We start from the raw sequence: 18,928 nt of genomic DNA on the forward strand, positions 1-18,928 counted from the left end.
TTACTATTTATTATTTATAGTGCAACTGTAACGAAAACCAATTTCCCCCTGGGATCAATAAAGTATGACTATGACTATTTACCTGCACTGCGCTTTCTCTGTAACTGTAACATTACATTCTTTCATTTTTCAATTTAATTTAAATTTAATTATCATTCAACCATACATGAATACAGCCAATCAAGACAGTGTTACTGTAGGGTCAAGGTGCTAAGAACACATTACCAACAGTCATACACAAGAACACATTCACGGAATTACAGCCCCGATGCGGCCCCCTCCCCAACCCACAACACTACAGCATGATGTCCAGTCCTTGCTTATACAAGTCAACGAACCCATGTAGAACATCAGTGAAACCCTGCTGGTTTCCTTGACTACATAACTCTAGGGAATACACACTCCGGCCCCGTCAAACCCATGAAATTGAGACGACTCTCCCACCCCAAATCCCAGTTTGCATAGCTGCTGTGCAATTTGCTGCCGTTACAATTCACTTCCAAGAAATAACAGACAGCACACTGTATACGATTAATGGAATTAAATTTATGAATCTTAACTTAAGGGTTAGTAAAGAAAAGGAAAAAAAAACAAAAAGGGCCCATTAAATGTGCACAAGGTGGAGCTCAACTCTCCCCAAAATTCATATTCACAGATCCTCAGTCGATCGCGGCACCTGGCTCCATCGAATCACATTCCCCCACCAGTCGAATCCTACAGCCGGTTCTCTCCAGTGTCTTTTCTCTTCATCCCCCACCGAACAAAGGGCCCAGCTCACATTCTCTAACCATAACCCAAACCCAAACACAGCTTCTACAGAAAGACCATTACGTTAGCAGTGAAACCTTTCCCAGGGTGTTACATCAGTAAAATACAACAATGCAGAATACGGCTGCATGTAGTCCAACCCGAATCCGCCCCCCCCCCACCAAGCTCATCAATGTCAATTGATGACCCCCCCCCCCCCCGACAGCCACTAGGAAACATAGCAGCTTTGACGCCCAGTCCTCTCATGTACAATCACATATAGAATATTAGTAAAAATACAACATAAAATATGCATTTATGTGGTTCAGATTTAACCTGCCCACTGAAGTAATCTCTCAACCAGCCCGAATGATGGCTAGTTGATACCTCGACTTAGAGGCCCAAGTAGTAGGCAGCCGTCAATCCCAGGGGATCATGAGTTTGTGCCTCTGGTGGACTGTGTCCTCTCTGGGGCAGGAAGATTTGAAGGACTGACTTGACTTGTTGCCCATGCAGCAGGGCACCTCCCCCCCCCCCCCCCCCACATCACTGATGTTATCCAAGGGAAGGTCAAGTGCCGATACGGCTTAGTAGCACCAGTGTCGTCGCAGAGGTTGCCAGAGTGAAGTTGTAAGCGCTGAGCTGCAGTCAATAACAGTAACCTGATATGAATATTAATAATGTTTAGGTGGTCGAAGGCCGCATGAAGAGCCAATGAGATGGCATCCAAAACTGATATTAAACCAATGGGATTGCGTCCACCAGTAATATTCAAAGAGACAGAGAAGTACAGCACAGAGAAAAACACTTTGGCCCATCTAATCCTTGCCGAAACCATTTTAAACTGCCTACTGCCATTGACCTGCACCAGGACCATAGCCCTCCACATCCCTACTATCCATGTACCAATCCAAACTTCTCTTAAACATTGAAATCGAGATTGCATTCAACACTTGTGCTGGCAGCTCATTCCACATGTTTACGAACCTCTGAGTGAAAAAGTTTCCCATCATTTTCCCCTTAAACTCCTCACCTTTCATCCTTAACCCATGACCTCTGGTTGTAGTTCCACCCAACCTCAGTGGAAAATGCCTGCTTGCACTTACCCTACCTATACCCCTCATAATTTTGTATACCTCTATCAAATTTCCTCTCAGTCTTTTACATTCTACAGACCTAGCATCATCCTCTCTCCATTTTCTACATCTTTCCTGTTGGTAAGTGACCAAAACTGCACACAATTCTCCAAATTAGGCCTCACCAACATCTTGTACAACTTCAACATAACTTTCTACCTTCTGTACTCAATACATTGATTTATGAAGGCCAATGTGCCAAAAGATTTCTTTACAGCCCTATCTACCCTTGATGCCACTTTCAATGACTAATGTACCTGTATTCCTAGATCCCGTTGTTCTACCACACTTCTCAGTACGCTACCATTCACTATGTAAGACGTACCCTGGTTAGTCCTACCAAAGTGCAAAACCTCACACATCTGCATTAAATTCCATCTGCCATTTTTCAGCTCATTTTTCCAGCTGATGGAGATCCCTGTGCACGTCATGATAGCCTTCCTCACTGTCCATTACACCCCCTATCTTGGTTTCATCCACAAGATTGCTGATCCAGTCAACCACATTATCATCCAGATCATTGATAAAGATGACAAACAACAAAGCTCCCTACACCGATCCCTGTGGCACACCACTAGTCACAGGCCTCCAGTCAAAGAGGCAACCCTCTACTACCACTCTCTGGTTCTTCCCACAAAGCCAATGTCTAATCAGATTTACTACCTATATCCTGAATGCCGAGCAACTGAATCTTCTTGACCTGCCTCCCATGTGGGATCTTGTCAAATGCCTTACTGTAGTCCATATAGACAACATCCATTGCCTTGCTTTCATCCACTTTCCTGGTAACTTCCTCAAGAAACTCTATGAGATTGGTTAGGCATGACCACCCATGCACAAAGCCATGCTGACTATCCTTAATTACTTACATATCCGGCACCTTAGTATACCTTCCAATAACATTCCCACAACTGATGTCAGACTCACCAGCCTATAATTTCCTAGTTTCTGTTTAGTAGCTTTTTTAAACTACAGAATAACATTGTCTAAACTCTAATCCTCTGGTACCTCTCCTGTCACTAAGGATGTTCTAAATATCTCTGCTAGGGCCCCAGCCATTTCTGCATTGGCCTCCCATAGGGTCTGGGGGGGGGGACATCTTTTTAGGCCCTGGGGACCTATCCACCCTGACTTGCTTCAGGGTAGCAAACAATGCTTCCTCTGTAATCTGTAAAGGGTCCATGAAGTTGATGGCACTTTGCCTCACTTCTATAGACTCCGTCTCCATTTCCCAAGTAAATACAGATGCAAAGAATGCATTAAAGATCTCTCCCATTTGTCTTGGCTCAACACATGGATTACCATTCTGATCTTCCAGAGGACCTATTTTGTCCCTTGCAATCCTTTTGCTCTTAACATATCTGTAGAATTCCTTAGGATTCTCCTTCACTTTATCTGCTAGAGCAACTTCATGCCTTCTTTGAGTCCTCCTGAGTTCTTTCTCAAGTGTTCCCTTGCATTTCTTGTACTCCATAAGCACCTCATGTGTTCCTACTTGACTATACCTGCTATGCACCTCCTTTTTTCTCTTAATGAAGGCCTCATTACCTCTCGAAAACCAAGGGTCCCTACACTTGTTATCTTTACCTTTTATTCTGACAGGCACATACAGGCTTTGTACTCCCAAAATTTCATGGGCCTCCCACTTTCCCAGTACCCTCTTGCCAGAAAACAGCCTGACCCAATCCACACTTGCCAGATCATTTCTGATACCATCAAAATTGGCCTTTTTTCCAATTTGGAATCTCAACCCATGGACCGTACGTATCTTTTTGCATATTTACTTTGAAGCTAGTGGCATTGCGGTCACTGGATGCAAAGTGTTCCCCTTCACAAACTTCTGTCATCTGCCCTGTCTCCTTCCCTGTAGCAAATCCAGTTTCACACACTCTGTCATTGGGACTTCTGCGTACTGATGAAGGAAGCTTACCTGAACACATTTCAGAAACTCTATGTTTCTTGCAACAGTCTGCGATCTCTTTTCAAGTTTTTTCTTCTAAAATCTCTGGGACTTTTTGGTGGTCTGTAATATAGCCCCATTAACATGGTCATACATTTCTTATCTCTCAATTCCACCCATAACACTTCACTAGATGAGTTCTCCAGTCTATCCTGACGTCGCACTGCCGTGCCACGCCCTGGCTCGTAACACCACCGTGCCTCCATTTATCTCTCATGTTCTGTCACTTCTAAAACAACGAAACACCAGAATATTGAGCTACCAGTCAAATCAAATCAAGTTTAATTATCGTTCAAACCATACATACATACAGTTGAATGAGATGTTGTTCCTCTGGGGCCAAAGTGCAAAACATTCAAAATAGCAAGTAAACTTCAAAATAGTGAGTAACATTCAAAAATGTCCTTCCCATCCTGCAAACCAAATCTTACAACGTTGTAATTCCAGGTGTTGATCCAAGCCTTGAGCTCATCCACCTTTCCTACAATGCTTTTGGATTGAAATATATGCAGCTGCAGACACCAGTCACCTTATGATTCTGATTCTGATCTAAATTTTGATTTTTATAGTGGCCAACGTGAAGGGCATCTGCTTGAATTAGTGTTTATATCCGAATGTTTAAAATATTAAGATTTTAAATATCTTCACCTCTCTGACTGGAGGCCTGTGACTAGTGGTGTGATACAGCTATCAGTAGTGGGTCTGTTGTTGTTTGTCATCTATATCAACGATCTGGATTATAGTTTGATGATAATGGGATCACAGGTAGAAAGGATCATAAAGGGAGCTTTTGGCATATTTGCACATTGGCCTTCCTAAACCAAAGTACTGAGTACAGCAGCTGGGATGTTATATTGAAGTTGTAAAAAATGTTGGTGAGGCCTAATTTGGAGTATTGTGCACAGTTTTGGTCACGTACCTACAGGAAAAATATCAATAATATTGAAATAGTGCAGAGAAAGTTTACAAGGTTGTTGCCAGGACTTGAGGACCTGAGTTATAGGGAGAGGTTGAATAGGTTCGGACTTTATTCTCTAGAACCTAGGAGAATGAGGGAAGATTTGATGGAAGTGTACCAAATTATGAGGGGTATAGAAAGGGTTAATGCAAGCAGGCTTTTTCCAGTGAGGTTGGGTGAGGTGAATACTAGAGATCATAAGTTAAGGGTGAAAGGTTTAACAGAAACACGAGGGGGAACTTCTTCCCTCGTGATTAGTATGGAGTGAGCTGCCAGTGGAACTGGTGGGCGCAGGCTCAATTCCAACATTTAAGAGAAGTTTGGGTAAGCACATAGAAGGGAGGGATATGGAGGACTATGGTCTAGGCACAACTCAAACGGACGAGTCAGATTAAGAGTTCAGCATGGACTAGATGGGCCGAAGGGCCTGTTACTGTGCTGTAGCGTTCTGTGACTCTTTATTTCTTATAATGAAGAAAGGGCAAGAAATATTTAAACAGACAATAGTATTTGCAAACCTGCTGTGAACCTAATTATTAACACTCTGCCTAATAGTTTATGATGAAATGAATTAATTATAAAGAAACAAGTGTTCTTACCTGATGGATTCTGAGCTCGACTTGTTCATATCTAGTAATGTTACAGTTTATAGCCTTAGTAAGGAAGGCACAGAAGTTTCTATGATCTCCTACCATTTATATCTCCATAACAAACAATTCAGCCCTGTGTGACTCTCCTTTAGCAGGAACACCCGCTGCATAGGTTGTAGAATATCATCCAGCACCATCTGTCAGATCATGAACAAAACAGACCACGTCACAAAACAAAGTTCGTTGTCACTGAACAAGAACGTAAAAGACAAATTATTTCCAAAACATGTTTGAATATTTATGCAACAAAATTCTGCTAGAGATTTTTATGATGAGATATGAGCTTGTACTATTCCAGTTTGAATACCTACCACAAAACAATAACATCCTTGGACCTATTGCAATAATTTAATTAAGCACAGCAGGTTTTACAGATCAGCCGTGATTATTTGTTTTTCCTCCTCCTAAAAATAGATATCCATTAAAGTTCAAGCACAGGCCGTTGACGTGCCAGTCTGGGTTTCAAATCCTAATATAGACTTGAAAATCTGCATGTATGACCGACTATATCAAGATGCCATCCGTGTTCACAACAGGTACGTTGATAAGAGACAAAAATGGCCCTTTATACTAGAATACAAATGACGTAAAGAGAGTGAAGGTGAAACAGGGAGTGAATCTGCAAATCAGCATTTCTATGTCAGTTTTAACAAATATTTCAGAATATTATTTCTAGTAAAGGTCACTTTATTTGCAGCAACTTTCCATACCTTACCCTAACATGATACAGAAAGGGACCATTGAGCACATTGGGTCCATGGCAGAATCATCATTATAGAGATGGAAAACATGGAAGTGAGCCATTCGCCCCTCCCCCCTCCTCCACACAGACCGGTGGTCACCCATCCATATAATCATTTCTTTAGCACTTGTAACACACAGAATGCTGGAGGAACTCAGCAGGTCAGGCAGCATCTATGGAAATGAATAAATAGTCAACATTTCAGATCGAGATCCTTCATCAGGGCCGGAAAGGAAGGGGGAAGAAGCCTGAATAAGAAGGTAGGGGCACTTAATAAGGGAGAATAAGAAGGTGCAACGCTTGTACCTGTACCTTTCTAGAATCAGTACTGACGTGACAATAATGTTGTGAAATTTGTTGTTCACTGTATGTTTTGATGTACATGTGATAAATAAATCAGTGTGAATCAAGAAGCTACCAGATACTACAAATCAGAAATAAAAATAAAAATACTAAAAACATTCAGCAGGTCAAGTCGCATTTGTGAAGAGAAAGTTAACAGTTTGCTGATGACGCTAAATTGAGTGGAAAAGCAAATTGTGCAGAGGATACCGAAAGCCTGCAGAGAGATATAGATAGATTCAGCAAGTGGGCAAGGGTCTGGCAGATGGAGTACAATGTTGGTAAATACGAGGTCATCCACTTTGGAAGAAAAAATGGAAGTTTACGTTATTATTTAAATAGTGAAAGATTGCAGTATGCTGCTTTGTAGAAGGACTTTTCCTGAATTGCAAAAGGTAGGTTTGCAGGTGCTGTAGGTTATCAAAAAGGCAAGTGGAATGTTGGCCTTCGTTGCTAGAGGTATTGAATTTAAAAATAGAGGGGTTATGCTGCAACTGTACAGGGTACTGGTGAGGCTGCATCTGGAGTACTGTGTGCTGTTCTGGTCTCCTTACTTGAGGAAGGATATACTGACTTTGGAAGCAGTTCACCCGGTTGATTCCAGAGATGAGAGGCTTAGACTATGCGGAGCGATTGAGTCACCTGGGACTGGACTCACTGGAATTCAGAAGGGTGAGAGGTGATCTTATAGAAACGTGTAAAAGGGATAGATAAGATAGAGGCAGGAAAGTTGTTTCCACTGGTGGATGAGACTAGAACTAGGGAACATAGCCTCAAAGTTCAGAGAGTAAATTTAGGACAGAGATGAGGAGGAACTGTTTTTCCCAAAGAGTGGTGAATCTGTGGAATTTTCTGCCCAATGAAGGAGTGAAGGCTACCTCAGTAAATATATTTAAGACAAGGTTGGATAGACTTTTGCATAGTAGGGGAATTAAGGGTTACGAGGAAAAGGCAGGTAGGTGGGACTGAGTCCATGGTCAGATCAGCCATGATATTATGAATGGCAGAGCGGGCTCAATGGGATAATATATATATATATATTCCTGAAATGATGAGTGTGTGGCTTCAGGCTTCTGTACCTTCTTGCTGACAATAACAATGGCAAGAGGGCACATTCTGGATGCCAGGGATCCTTAATGATGAATGCCACCCTTTTGACAGTTTCCTGGATACTGGGAAGGCTAGTGCCCATGATGGAGCTGACTGAGTTTTTTTCAACTTTCTGCAGTTTTTTTAAATCATTTACAGTGCTACCCCCACCTCACCCCTACCAGATAGTGATATAGTGATCAATGTAGTCAGAATGCTGTCCGTGGTACATCTGTAGAAATGTATGAGAGTCTTTGGTGATATACCAAGTCTCCTCAAGCCCATAATAGAATATAGTATTTGAGAAACCTTGAACTATGACATAATCTCTGGTACTTTTTGTAGAGTTATCAGTGAATCAGGAACACCTCCATGAGAAGTGACGGTGTAATTGCTGTGAGTGTTTTGAAGGATCCTGTGGCAGAGAAGCTTTTTTAAACCAGCTGATGCCATCTGTAAGAAAAGAGTGAGCAGAAGCAAGCAGGAACTGTGTAACAGGCTGGTACCTAATAAAGTGGCCACTGAGTGTATGTTTGTGGTCTTCTGCTTCTGTGGTCTATCGACTTCAAGGTTCAATGTGTTGTGCGTTCAAAGATACTCTTCTGCAGACCACTGTTTTAACACATGGTTATTACTGTCAGTTTGAACTAATCTGGCCATTCTCCTCTGACCTGTCTTATTAACAAGGCATGTTCACCAACAGAACAGTCGCTCACTGGATGTTTTTGTTTTCGTTTTTCGTGTCATTCTCTGTAAACTCTAGGGTTTCCCAACCAGGGTTCTGCAAGAGATCGAGATTAAAAAAATAAATTTTGTTTTTTGAGCTTCACGCGATGCACAATGCTAGCACTCGCAGTGGTGGCAATGACTGAGCAGACCAGTTAGCAATCTCATGAGAGGGCTCTCAGCCCAGTATGGCAGTGTGCCAGAGGACTGTGTTTATTTTCAGTTCTTGATGTGAGATAGGCAAGGCCATTGATAACTGGTGAGTGCTGTATTGCACAGAGGGGGTGACAGAAGGCTGATAACTGGTGAGTGCTGTATTGCACAGAGGGGAGGACAGTAGGCTGATGATTGATGAGTGCTGTATTGCACAGAGGGGAGGACAGTAGGCTGATAACTGGTGAGTGCTGTATTGCACAGAGGGGAGGACAGTAGGCTGATGATTGATGAGTGCTGTATTGCACAGAGGGGAGGACAGTAGGCTGATGATTGATGAGTGCTGTATTGCACAGAGGGGAGGACAGTAGGCTGATAACTGGTGAGTGGGGTATTGCACAGAGAGGAAGTCGATAGGCTGATAATTGGTGAGTGCTGTATTGCACGGAGGGAAGGACAGTAGGCTGATAACTGATGAGTGCTGTATTGCACAGAGGGGAGGACAGTAGGCTGATAATTGGTGAGTGCTGTATTGCACAGAGGGGAGAACAGAAGGCTGATAATTGGTGCATGCTGTATTGCACAGAGGGGAAGTCGATAGGCTGATAATTGGTGCGTGCTGTATTGCACAGAGGGGAGGACAGTTGGCTGATAACTGGTGAGTGCTGTATTGCACAGAGGGGAGGACAGAAGGCTGATAACTGGTGCGTGCTGTATTGCACAGAGGGGAGGACAGAAGGCTGATAACTGGTGCGTGCTGTATTGCACAGAGGGGAGGACAGTCGGCTGATAACTGGTGAGTGCTGTATTGCACAGAGAGGAGGACAGTAGGCTGATAACTGGTGAGTGCTGTATTGCACAGAGGGGAGGACAGTAGGTTGATAATTGGTGAATGCTGTATTGCACAGAGGGGAGGACAGAAGGCTGATGAGGAGCATGACGTGCATTTTCCAAGCATTGAATGGACTCACTCAACTTGGGCTGTGACATCAGCCTCTCCCTCTCAAATTTCCTCCCCAACTTCCCCTGACTCATAGGAGCAATCAAACTACCAGTGTAGTAGAAAATTGGAGGTAAATTTTCATTCTAAGAACAGACCAGTGTGGCAATTTTTGAGTGGAGGTGTGAGATGGAAGAGGAGGGTTCTAGGCCTAGAGCTACAGACAACTCTGATAAGGTTAGTGATGAAGAATTACAATCTCCTGAGTCATTTCACTGTACTAGAGCAACAATAAACACAAAAAGTTCGTCTTTTTTTACAAAACTGTAAAAGTTTATTCACACAATGAATACACAAGGTACAAACATTAAGTATTTACAACACAATGAATAAATCCATATTAAAATATTATTACTGTCTATAAAACAGTCAATTCCCTGAGGGTGGGGGGGGGCCACCGCTTCTGGAAATCCTCCATTGTAATCATTGTGACCACATGCTCCCTCTCCAAGGACAGCCAGGCACGGAAGTATCCTTGGGGGAGGGGCAGGCAGTCAGTCAGCCCTGGCAGAGCCCTCAGCCTAGACTCATAAATGGCCACCTTGGCCAAGCCCACCATAGATCCTCCTTGCAACCCGCCCGCTTCCATACTGGGTGCCATGTATAAGGAGTGCAGGGCTGAAGTGCACCCTAAACCTGAGGAGCAGCCCCTTCAAGATACTCAAACAGGGGCTGCAACCTCTCACACTCCATATAAGCGTGGTACACTAAGTCCTCCCAGCCACAGAATGGACAGGTGGATGGGGTGTCAGTGAACCTGCTTAATGACCTATTGCATGGTGCTACCCTATGCAACACCTTTCACCCCAGGTCCCCAATGTCCATCTCAGAGGGTGGTCGCTATACAGGTAATACTGCGGGGTCCTGAAGCGAAGAGCCACCAGCTGGGTGCACACATACACCGAATGACAGACCACTCTCTGTGATCAGAAGTCTCAGGACACGTGATTGTCTGATTAGATACTTGCATTAATGTGCAGGTGTATAGCTGTACCTAATAAAGTGGCCACTGAATATATACTAGGACTAAATACCGATTAATGGTGCTGATAAGTATTAGTGTCTGTTATTTCTGAATCTGATGTTGATGTCGTGTGAGAGGTGTGAACAACATTGGAGTTGCTCTAGCTATTCCTGCCAGGTCAGTTATCCTACCTCCCCACGTCGGCCAGATGACAGAGATCAGCAGGGTAATCTTCCTCACAGAGCTAACTGCACAAGCACCTGTATTTCCCACAAACTTTATTACCCACTCCTAATTTCTTATCTTTCACTTACTTTTCCCCTCATTTGATTTACCAAAAAAATACCTTTGGGAAAGCAAAAATAGAAATTCTGAATATTGGTCAGCCATGAGAAGACAGAGTTTTATCTCCTGTCTTTCTTCCCAGTCCTGATGAAAGATCTCAGCTGAAACATTGGCTGACCATTTCCCTCCGTAGATGCTGCCTGACCTGCTGAGTTCCTCCAACATTTTGTATGTGTTGCTCCGATTTCCAGCAGAATCTCTTGCATTTTAAACCTTACAACTCTTTTCAATTAATAGGCTCTTAGTGATTGCACAGTTTTGTTCTTCGGGTACTTAGCCCAACAACTTTCTGGTCATTTGGACACCAAGAATACTGCAGAGATTTATTAATACATTATGGAATGTGAAAAAATAGCACCTTATTAAATACTCTCTCTATGTTTCCACAAATACCTGTCAAGGAGAATATTTAAGCCTCCTGAATTCTTGTGCGTGGACGTGTTAATATTTCAAAATACTGTTTTGGGAATTCACAAAACTCAGTTCGTAGTTATTTATTTGATCTTGCATGAATGAGCTGAACTGCAGTGATTCATATACATGGATCACACACTGAAAATGCTGGTGAACACAACAGGCCAGGCAGCATCTATAGGAAGAGGTACAGTCGACGTTTCGGGCCGAGACCCTTCGTCAGGAACTGTGCAGCAATGTGTATTGATTGAAACTGATCATGGAGACCTATAGCTAGAGCTGCCACTCATATCCTTTTAATTTCTAATTATTAAAGACATCATAAAATTATCATTATCCATTCATGTGGCCCAATGTCTATTTTTATTATTGTCAAACTGTTGCGAAATGTTAAGGTTCAGGCAATGATGCCTAGGGCCGTTAATTAGAAAAGTGAAGATTCGTCTGTATGCCATTATCAATTTGTAAGAGTGTGTGGGTGCGTTTGTGTATATCTGTCTATGTATACCTATGCAAATGTGTGTGTCTGTCTGTACCTGTGTCTTTGTGCATGTGTGAGCAGGTGTATTAATAACTCCCCCTGAATTTCTTCAAAAAGTCATGGAGGCAGTTTTGTCTGAGGCAGGGGGACAATAGCTTATCCACACTTGCATACCCAGAATATACTTACCTTTTTCACTTGGAGGGTTTCATTGAGATAGTGACAGACACAAATGAATAAATCACACATCTCAAAGCATCTTATGTGTATCACACTTTCTTGCACTTACTTAACTGGGTTAAGTTTTTATTTGAAGCAAAGACAAACAGCTGGAGGAACTCAGCAGGTCAGACAGTATCCATGGAGGAAAGAGATGGTTAACGTTTTGAGTCAGGCCCCTGCATTTGGTCTGAGAGTGCAGAAGGAAGAAATTCAGTGTATAGAAGTGAGAGAGGGGTGAGGCAACGAGGCTGGTGGGTGATGGGTGATAGGTGAAACCAGGTAAGGAAGGGATGATGGGCAGGTGGTTGAGAAAGTATCCAGGTATTGGGGGGGGGGGGGGCGGTGAAGGAGAAGGGATGGAAAAGATAAGCAAAGAGTGAGGTACTCCCTGGTGGATTGGTGGGAAGAGAAGAGGAACAGAAGCAGTGGATTACTTGGAATAGGAAAATTCAATATACATTTTTCCAATCATTAGGCTAGGCTGGAGGCTTCCCAAGCTGGATATGAGAAGTTCTTGTATCTACATCTAGAGTCCCTGAATAATAGAGCAATTCAACCCTCCAGCCTAGCCAGTCCTGGCCGACCACATGGTCCACCCTTCTGGTCCCAATACAGCCTAGCCAGTCCAGGCCAGCCATATGATCCACCCAGCTAGTCTCACTACAGCCAATCCAGTCCAGGCTGACTATATGATCCACCCAGCTGGTCCAAATACAGCCTAACCAGTCCAGGCTGACCACGTGGTCCATCCATCTGGTCCCAATACAGACCTTAAGCCTAACCAGTCCAGGCTGACCATGTGGTCCACCCAGCTGGTCCCAATTTCCTGCCTTTATTTATCTAGGCCTCTCCCCTCCAAGTGCTTCTTAAATGATGCTATTGTACCTGCCTCAGGTCCCTTTTACTCTTTCCCCTCTCACCCTAAATCTATGCCCCCTAGTTTTGGTTTCCCCTTCCCCGGGAAGAAGTCTGTTACCATCCTCCTTTTCATAATTTTAAACACTTCTGTGAGGATCACCCCTCATTCTCCTGTGTTCCAAGGAATAAAGAGCCTAGCCAACCTGTCCTCTAATCCTAGGAATATCCTCAAATCTCCTTTGCACTCTTTCCAGTTTAACCACACCTTTCCCATAACATGGTCACAAAGCTGTTACAACTGCAACATAATGTCCTTGCTCATGTACTCAGTTCCCTGACTGATGTATGCCAGTCTTGCCATCTTCAGAAGTTTTCTGATGATTCTGCCATAGTTGGATGCATCAGCAAGGGAGATGAGGCTGAGTACAGGGCTACGGTAGGAAACTTTGTCACATGGTGTGAGCAGAATTATCTGCAGCTTAATGTGAAAAAGACTAAGGAGCTGGTGGTGGACCTGAGGAGGGCTAAGGCACTGGTGACCCCTGTTTCCATCCAGGGGGTCAGTGTGGACATGGTGGAGGATTACAAATACCTGGGGATACGAATTGACAATAAACTGGACTGGTCAAAGAACACAGAGGCTGTCTACAAGAAGGGTCAGAGCCGTCTCTATTTCCTGAGGAGACTGAGGTCCTTTAACATCTGTCGTACGATGCTGAGGATGTTCTACGAGTCTGTGGTGGCCAGTGCTACCACGTTTGCTGTTGTGTGCTGGGGCAGCAGGCTGAGGGTAGCAGACACCAACAGAATCAACAAACTCATTCGTAAGGCCAGTGATGTTGTGGGGATGGAACTGGACTCTCTGACGGTGGTGTCTGAAAAGAGGATGCTGTCTAAGTTGCATGCCATCTTGGACAGTGTCTCCCATCCACTATATAATGGACTGGTTGGGCACAGGAGTAAATTCAGCCAGAGACTCATTTCACCGAGATGCAACACAGAGCGTCATAGGAAGTCATTCCTGCCTGTGGCCATCAAACTTTACAACTCCTCCCTTGGAGGGTCAGACACCCTGAGCCAATAGGCTGGTCCTGGACTTATTTCCTGGCATAATTTACATATTACTATTTAATTATTTATGGTTTTATATTGCTATATTTATACTCTGTTCTTGATTGGTGCAACTGTAATGAAAACCAATTTCCCTCGGGATCAATAAAGTATGACTATAACTATGTACTAAACACTTTCTTCGCCACTGTCTACCTGCAATGCCTCTTTGACAAACTATACAGTTGTCATCCAACTCCCTCTGTTCCATGACATTCCTTAGTGCCTTACCATTCATAGTCCTATGCAGGCTTGATTTTCCAAAATACATCTCTTCATACTTACCTGCCATCCATACGCCAATCCAATTTGTTTTGGAATTTTATTTGATTTCAGTCCTGATGAAGGGTCTCAGCCCTCTCCATTGATGTTGCCTGACCTGCTGAATTCCTCCAGCATTTTGTGCATGTTGTTCTATATTTGATTTGAGTTTGTTTTATCAGGGCATCCTTGGGGCACCAGGTAAAATTTGTGGTGTGCAAAGAGCTGAGAAATCATCTGGAATTTTTACCCAAAAGTGGATTTATCCAAGCGCACTCCAGTTTAAGTTTTCAACTCAAATTTCTGCCAAGGTAGGTCTTCTTTCATCACACTAGTGAACTCAAGGCTAGTCAGGTAATTGGTTAAAAGCAATCATACTGGAGAGGTTGCATTTTCAATGCTAGCAGAGCTTCAGTGAAGTGTCAACTACTTGTATTTACTCTCAGTGGCTACTTTATTAGGTAACTAATAATGTTGCCCCTGAGTATGTGTTCATGGCAGCTCACCCACTTCAAAGTTCAACATGTTGTGTGTTCAGAGATGCCCTTCTGCACGCCACTGTTATAAACCATGGTCATTTGAGTTGAAGGTTCATTTATTATCAACGTATACAATTTGGAATTATTCTTCTCTGGTTAACCATGAAACCAAGAAAAGCAGCATGATCATCCACCCCCAAAATCCTCTGTCCTCACACAAAAAATGAACAAAAACGGAACAGGCACAACAAGCACCCCCAAATCCCTCCTTCCACACAAAAAAAACAAACAAAGCAGAACAGGCAATTGACCCCAAATCCCATCTCCCTGCACAAAAAAAGGGTCGAGTGAGAAAACACAGAATATAAAATACTATAAAACTGAAAAAATAATCTATAGTTCAAGTCCACATTCAAAATACACAAAACCTGGGCAACACTCTCCAGGCCCAGCAGAAGACCTTTCCCTCGCTATAGAACAGCCATCAAAAGACGGGCAGCCAGTCTCACCCTCTGCACTTGCCTCGATGCTTCATTCGGCAAACAATGGAAGCTTCAATCATTGAAATGGAGACAAACAACGGCTTGCAGCCCATCCCACAGACTTCTCAACACAAAGTGCGTGCATGCTGCCTCCGTCTCCCAGAAAGCAATATTAACTCAAATGAAGCGTGGCTATTTGAGCTAATGTCACTTTCCACCACTCTAGCTGTTCTCCTCAGATCTTTCTCATTAATGAGGCATTTTCACCCGCAGAAGAGCCGCTCACTGAATGCTTTTTGTTTATTGCACAATTCTCTGTAAACTCTCGAGACTGCTGTGCACAAAGAACCCAGAAGATCAGCCGTTTCTGAGATACACAAACCATCCTGTCTGGTACCAACAATCATTCAATAGTCAAAGTCACTTAGATCACATTTCTTCCCCCATTCTGATGTTTGGTTTGAACAACAACTGAACCACTTGACCATTCTGCATGCTTTTATGCATTGAGTGGCTGCCACATGATTGGACCATTAGATATTTTCATTAACAAGCAGGTTTACAGGTGTATCTAATAACGTGACCACTGAGTGTATATTTGTAGTTCTTCAGACATTGTAAATCTCCTGAGGCACTTGCTGACATGGAGGATCAGTGTGTGAAAGAGCCAAGAAGTTGCTGAGATATAAGAATGATTTCAGGAATCAACGCATTAACATATGAGGAGCCTTTGAAGGCTCTGGGCCTGTATTTCCTGGAGCTTAGAAAAATGAGAAAGGATCTCATTGAAACCTACCAAATATTGAAAGGCCTCGATAGAGTGGATGTGGAGAGGAAGTTCTTTAGAACATAGAACATAGAAAACTACAGCACATTGCAGGCCTGTCAGCCCACAATGTTGTGCTGACCATGTAACCTACTCTAGAAACTGGCTAAAATTACCTTACCACATAGCCCTCTATTTTTCTAAGCTCCATGTACCTATCTATGAGTCTCTTAAAAGACCCTATTATATCTACCTCTACCACTGTCGCCAGCAGTGCATTCCACACACTGAAGCTCCTTCAATAATTCTAAAAGACTGAAGTAGGGTAAATACTGAAAGGCTTTTATTCGCTGTACGACCTCCATACTGAGGGGGAAGGGCAAGGCGAAATCACCTTTATTCAGGAACTGTGCGAGGAGCCACAGGGGCAGTCAGCAGAGGGGCGTGTCCAGACAGTTAACCCAGTTACAACATATACATGGTTTACCACACACACCCAACACTCTCTGTGTGAAAAACTTACCTTTGACATTGCCTCTGTACTGACATCCAAGCACCTTAAAATTATGCCCCCTCGTGTTAGCCATTTCAGCCCTGGGAAAATCCCTCTGGCTATCCATATGATCAGTGCCTTTCATCATCTTGTACACCTCTATCAGGTCACCTTTCGTCCTCTGTCGCTCCAAGGAGAAAAGGTCAAATTCACTCAACCTATTCTCATAAGGCATGCTCTCCAATCCAGGCAACATCCTTGTGAAACAGTCCGGTTCTGTCAGCTACATAAGTCTAGAGAAGACAGCCTCTGGCCCCAGCCAAACGTGTGAGATTCAGGTGCAAGCCCACCCCAAATCGGCCAGTTTGTGTGGATGCTGTGGGATTCGTGACCCTGTTACAAATCAGTACCACGAAATAACGGACAGTACACCACGTACCATTAAAAGATTTAGCTTTATAATTCTTAATTTGACTAAGGGTTAGGAAAGAAAGAATAAAAAAAAGAAAAGGGCCCATTTTAATGAAACAGTCTAACGTGCACAAGTTGGAGCTCAGGGTTTCCCTGTTGCTGATCCTCCTTTGGTGTCACCCCAGGCTTCATCAAATCATGGCCCCGCTCTGGGTGTTCCTGGCAACCTTGTAATTTTCTAAAACTCCATCAGTGCCTAGTTTCTTGAACCTTTCATAAGCTTTTCTTCGTAACTAGATTTTCCACATCCTTTGTACACTATGATTCTTTTACCCTACCATCATTTCCCTGCCTCAATGGAACATACCTATGCAGAACGCCATGCAAATACTCTATGAACATTTGCCACATTTCCCTGAGAACATCTGTTTCCAACTTATGCACCCAAGTTCCTGCCTAATAGTATCATATTTCCCCTCATTCATTCATTCAGGTGCCTTGCCGTTCGGCATGGGTGATCATGTCTCTCCATCCATCATGGTCCCTGACCCTCTGAATTGTAGTTGTTGCCTCCCTGTTTCTAACCATAATGTTATTCCATTCTCTGTCTGCCTCTGCTTCTTTTTCCTTCCAGCTTTCCAGTTGTAACTAAATGTTCTAATGTCTCTCTTCACATGATGTGTCCAAAGGATTTTGATTGCTGTTTTCTGATATTTTTATGTACGTTTTGTTTTCGTTCTCTGTAGAACTTCTCGGTTGATTATCTTGTCCATATATGATATGCATAGCATTCTTCTGAGGAACCACATCTCTGCTGCATTGACACAGTGAAACACCAAGTCATCGTGAAAATGCTTAAAGATGTTAATATCAACAGAGAAGATCTAAGAATAATCAGGAATCTCTACTGGCAATAAAGTGCAGCCATACGAATAGACAACGAGATTGGTGAATATCAGCCAATAAAGTAAGGATTCAGACAGGATTGTGTTCTATCACCAGACCTGTTCTCCCTGTACAGTGAAAACATCATGAGAATCATACAAGACCTACCTGGAATAAGTATAGGAGGATACAATATCAACAACCTCTGCTATGTGGATGATACAGTACTGATAGCAAACAGTGAAGTAAATTTACAGAAATTAGTATCTACCATCAACACAGAGAGCGAAAGACTTGGCCTAACCTTAAACAAAAAGAAAACTGAAGTAATGGTAATATCAAAGAAACCTGATATCCCAAACTGTAGGATCGTATTAGGAAATGAAATCCTGAAACAAGTTCACAACTTCAAGTACCTTGGATCACAGGTAACATCTGATGACAAATGCGAAACAGACATAAAAACAAGAATAGCAATGGCAAGAACAGCATTTACAGAAATCAGAAACATCCTAACGAACAAGAAAATAGCAATTGACACCCGCCTTAGAGCTCTCAGCTGCTACATTCTTCCTATATTGATGTATGGCTGCGAGTCATGGCAGCCTCCCTCCCTCAGTCCCCCATCACAAATGCAATGGAAAAAAGAATCAATGCAGCAGAGATGTGGTTCCTCAGAAGAATATTTCCCCTACCCCAATTAAATGTTTTCCCAAATTGTCTGCTCCTCTCCCTCTCCAGCACCACGGCAAAGGAGAAAGAGTTGTGTTCACTACCTCCAAAATATTTTCCCTCCAAGAGAGCTGACACCTGACTAGGTTCATTTCCCAACACCAGATCAAGTACAGTCTTTCCTTTACTTGGCTTATCTATATATTGCATCAGAAAACCTTCCTGAATACACCGAACAAACTCCACCCCATCTAAACCCCTTGCTCTAAGGGCCAAGTGGTTAAGGCATTCGTCTAGTGATCTGAAGGTCGCTAGTTCGAGCCTCAACTGTGGCAGCGTGTTTGTGTCCTTGAGCAAGGCACTTAACCACACATTGCTCTGGCGTCTGTGTGAAGAGTGGTGCCCCACACAGACTTCCAATCTGCACCTTGTAAGGCATGAAAATTCCTGATGCAGGCCTCTCATGGTCTGAGTCGACGTTCCCTCCCTCCTAAGGAGATGCTAGTCAATATTAGGAAAGTTAAAATCTGCCATCACAACAATCCTATTATTATTGCACCCTTCCAGAATTTGCCTCCCTAT

The 18,928-nt window shown here is 43.2% G+C and overlaps 1 protein-coding gene across 1 annotated transcript in view; it reads left to right on the forward strand.

Moving 5' to 3' along the window:
• Nucleotides 1–18,928, forward strand: part of cfap74 (cilia and flagella associated protein 74) — a 404,620-nt gene that overhangs the window by 303,516 nt on the left and 82,176 nt on the right. Inside the window, exons 22-23 of the mRNA XM_072244753.1 lie at nucleotides 5,866–5,987; nucleotides 14,341–14,469. Of these exons, the coding sequence (XP_072100854.1) occupies nucleotides 5,866–5,987; nucleotides 14,341–14,469 (251 nt within the window). The remainder of the gene's footprint in view (nucleotides 1–5,865; nucleotides 5,988–14,340; nucleotides 14,470–18,928) is intronic.

The sequence above is a fragment of the Mobula birostris genome, chromosome 27 (assembly GCF_030028105.1).
Source record: "Mobula birostris isolate sMobBir1 chromosome 27, sMobBir1.hap1, whole genome shotgun sequence".
NCBI lineage: Eukaryota > Metazoa > Chordata > Chondrichthyes > Myliobatiformes > Myliobatidae > Mobula > Mobula birostris.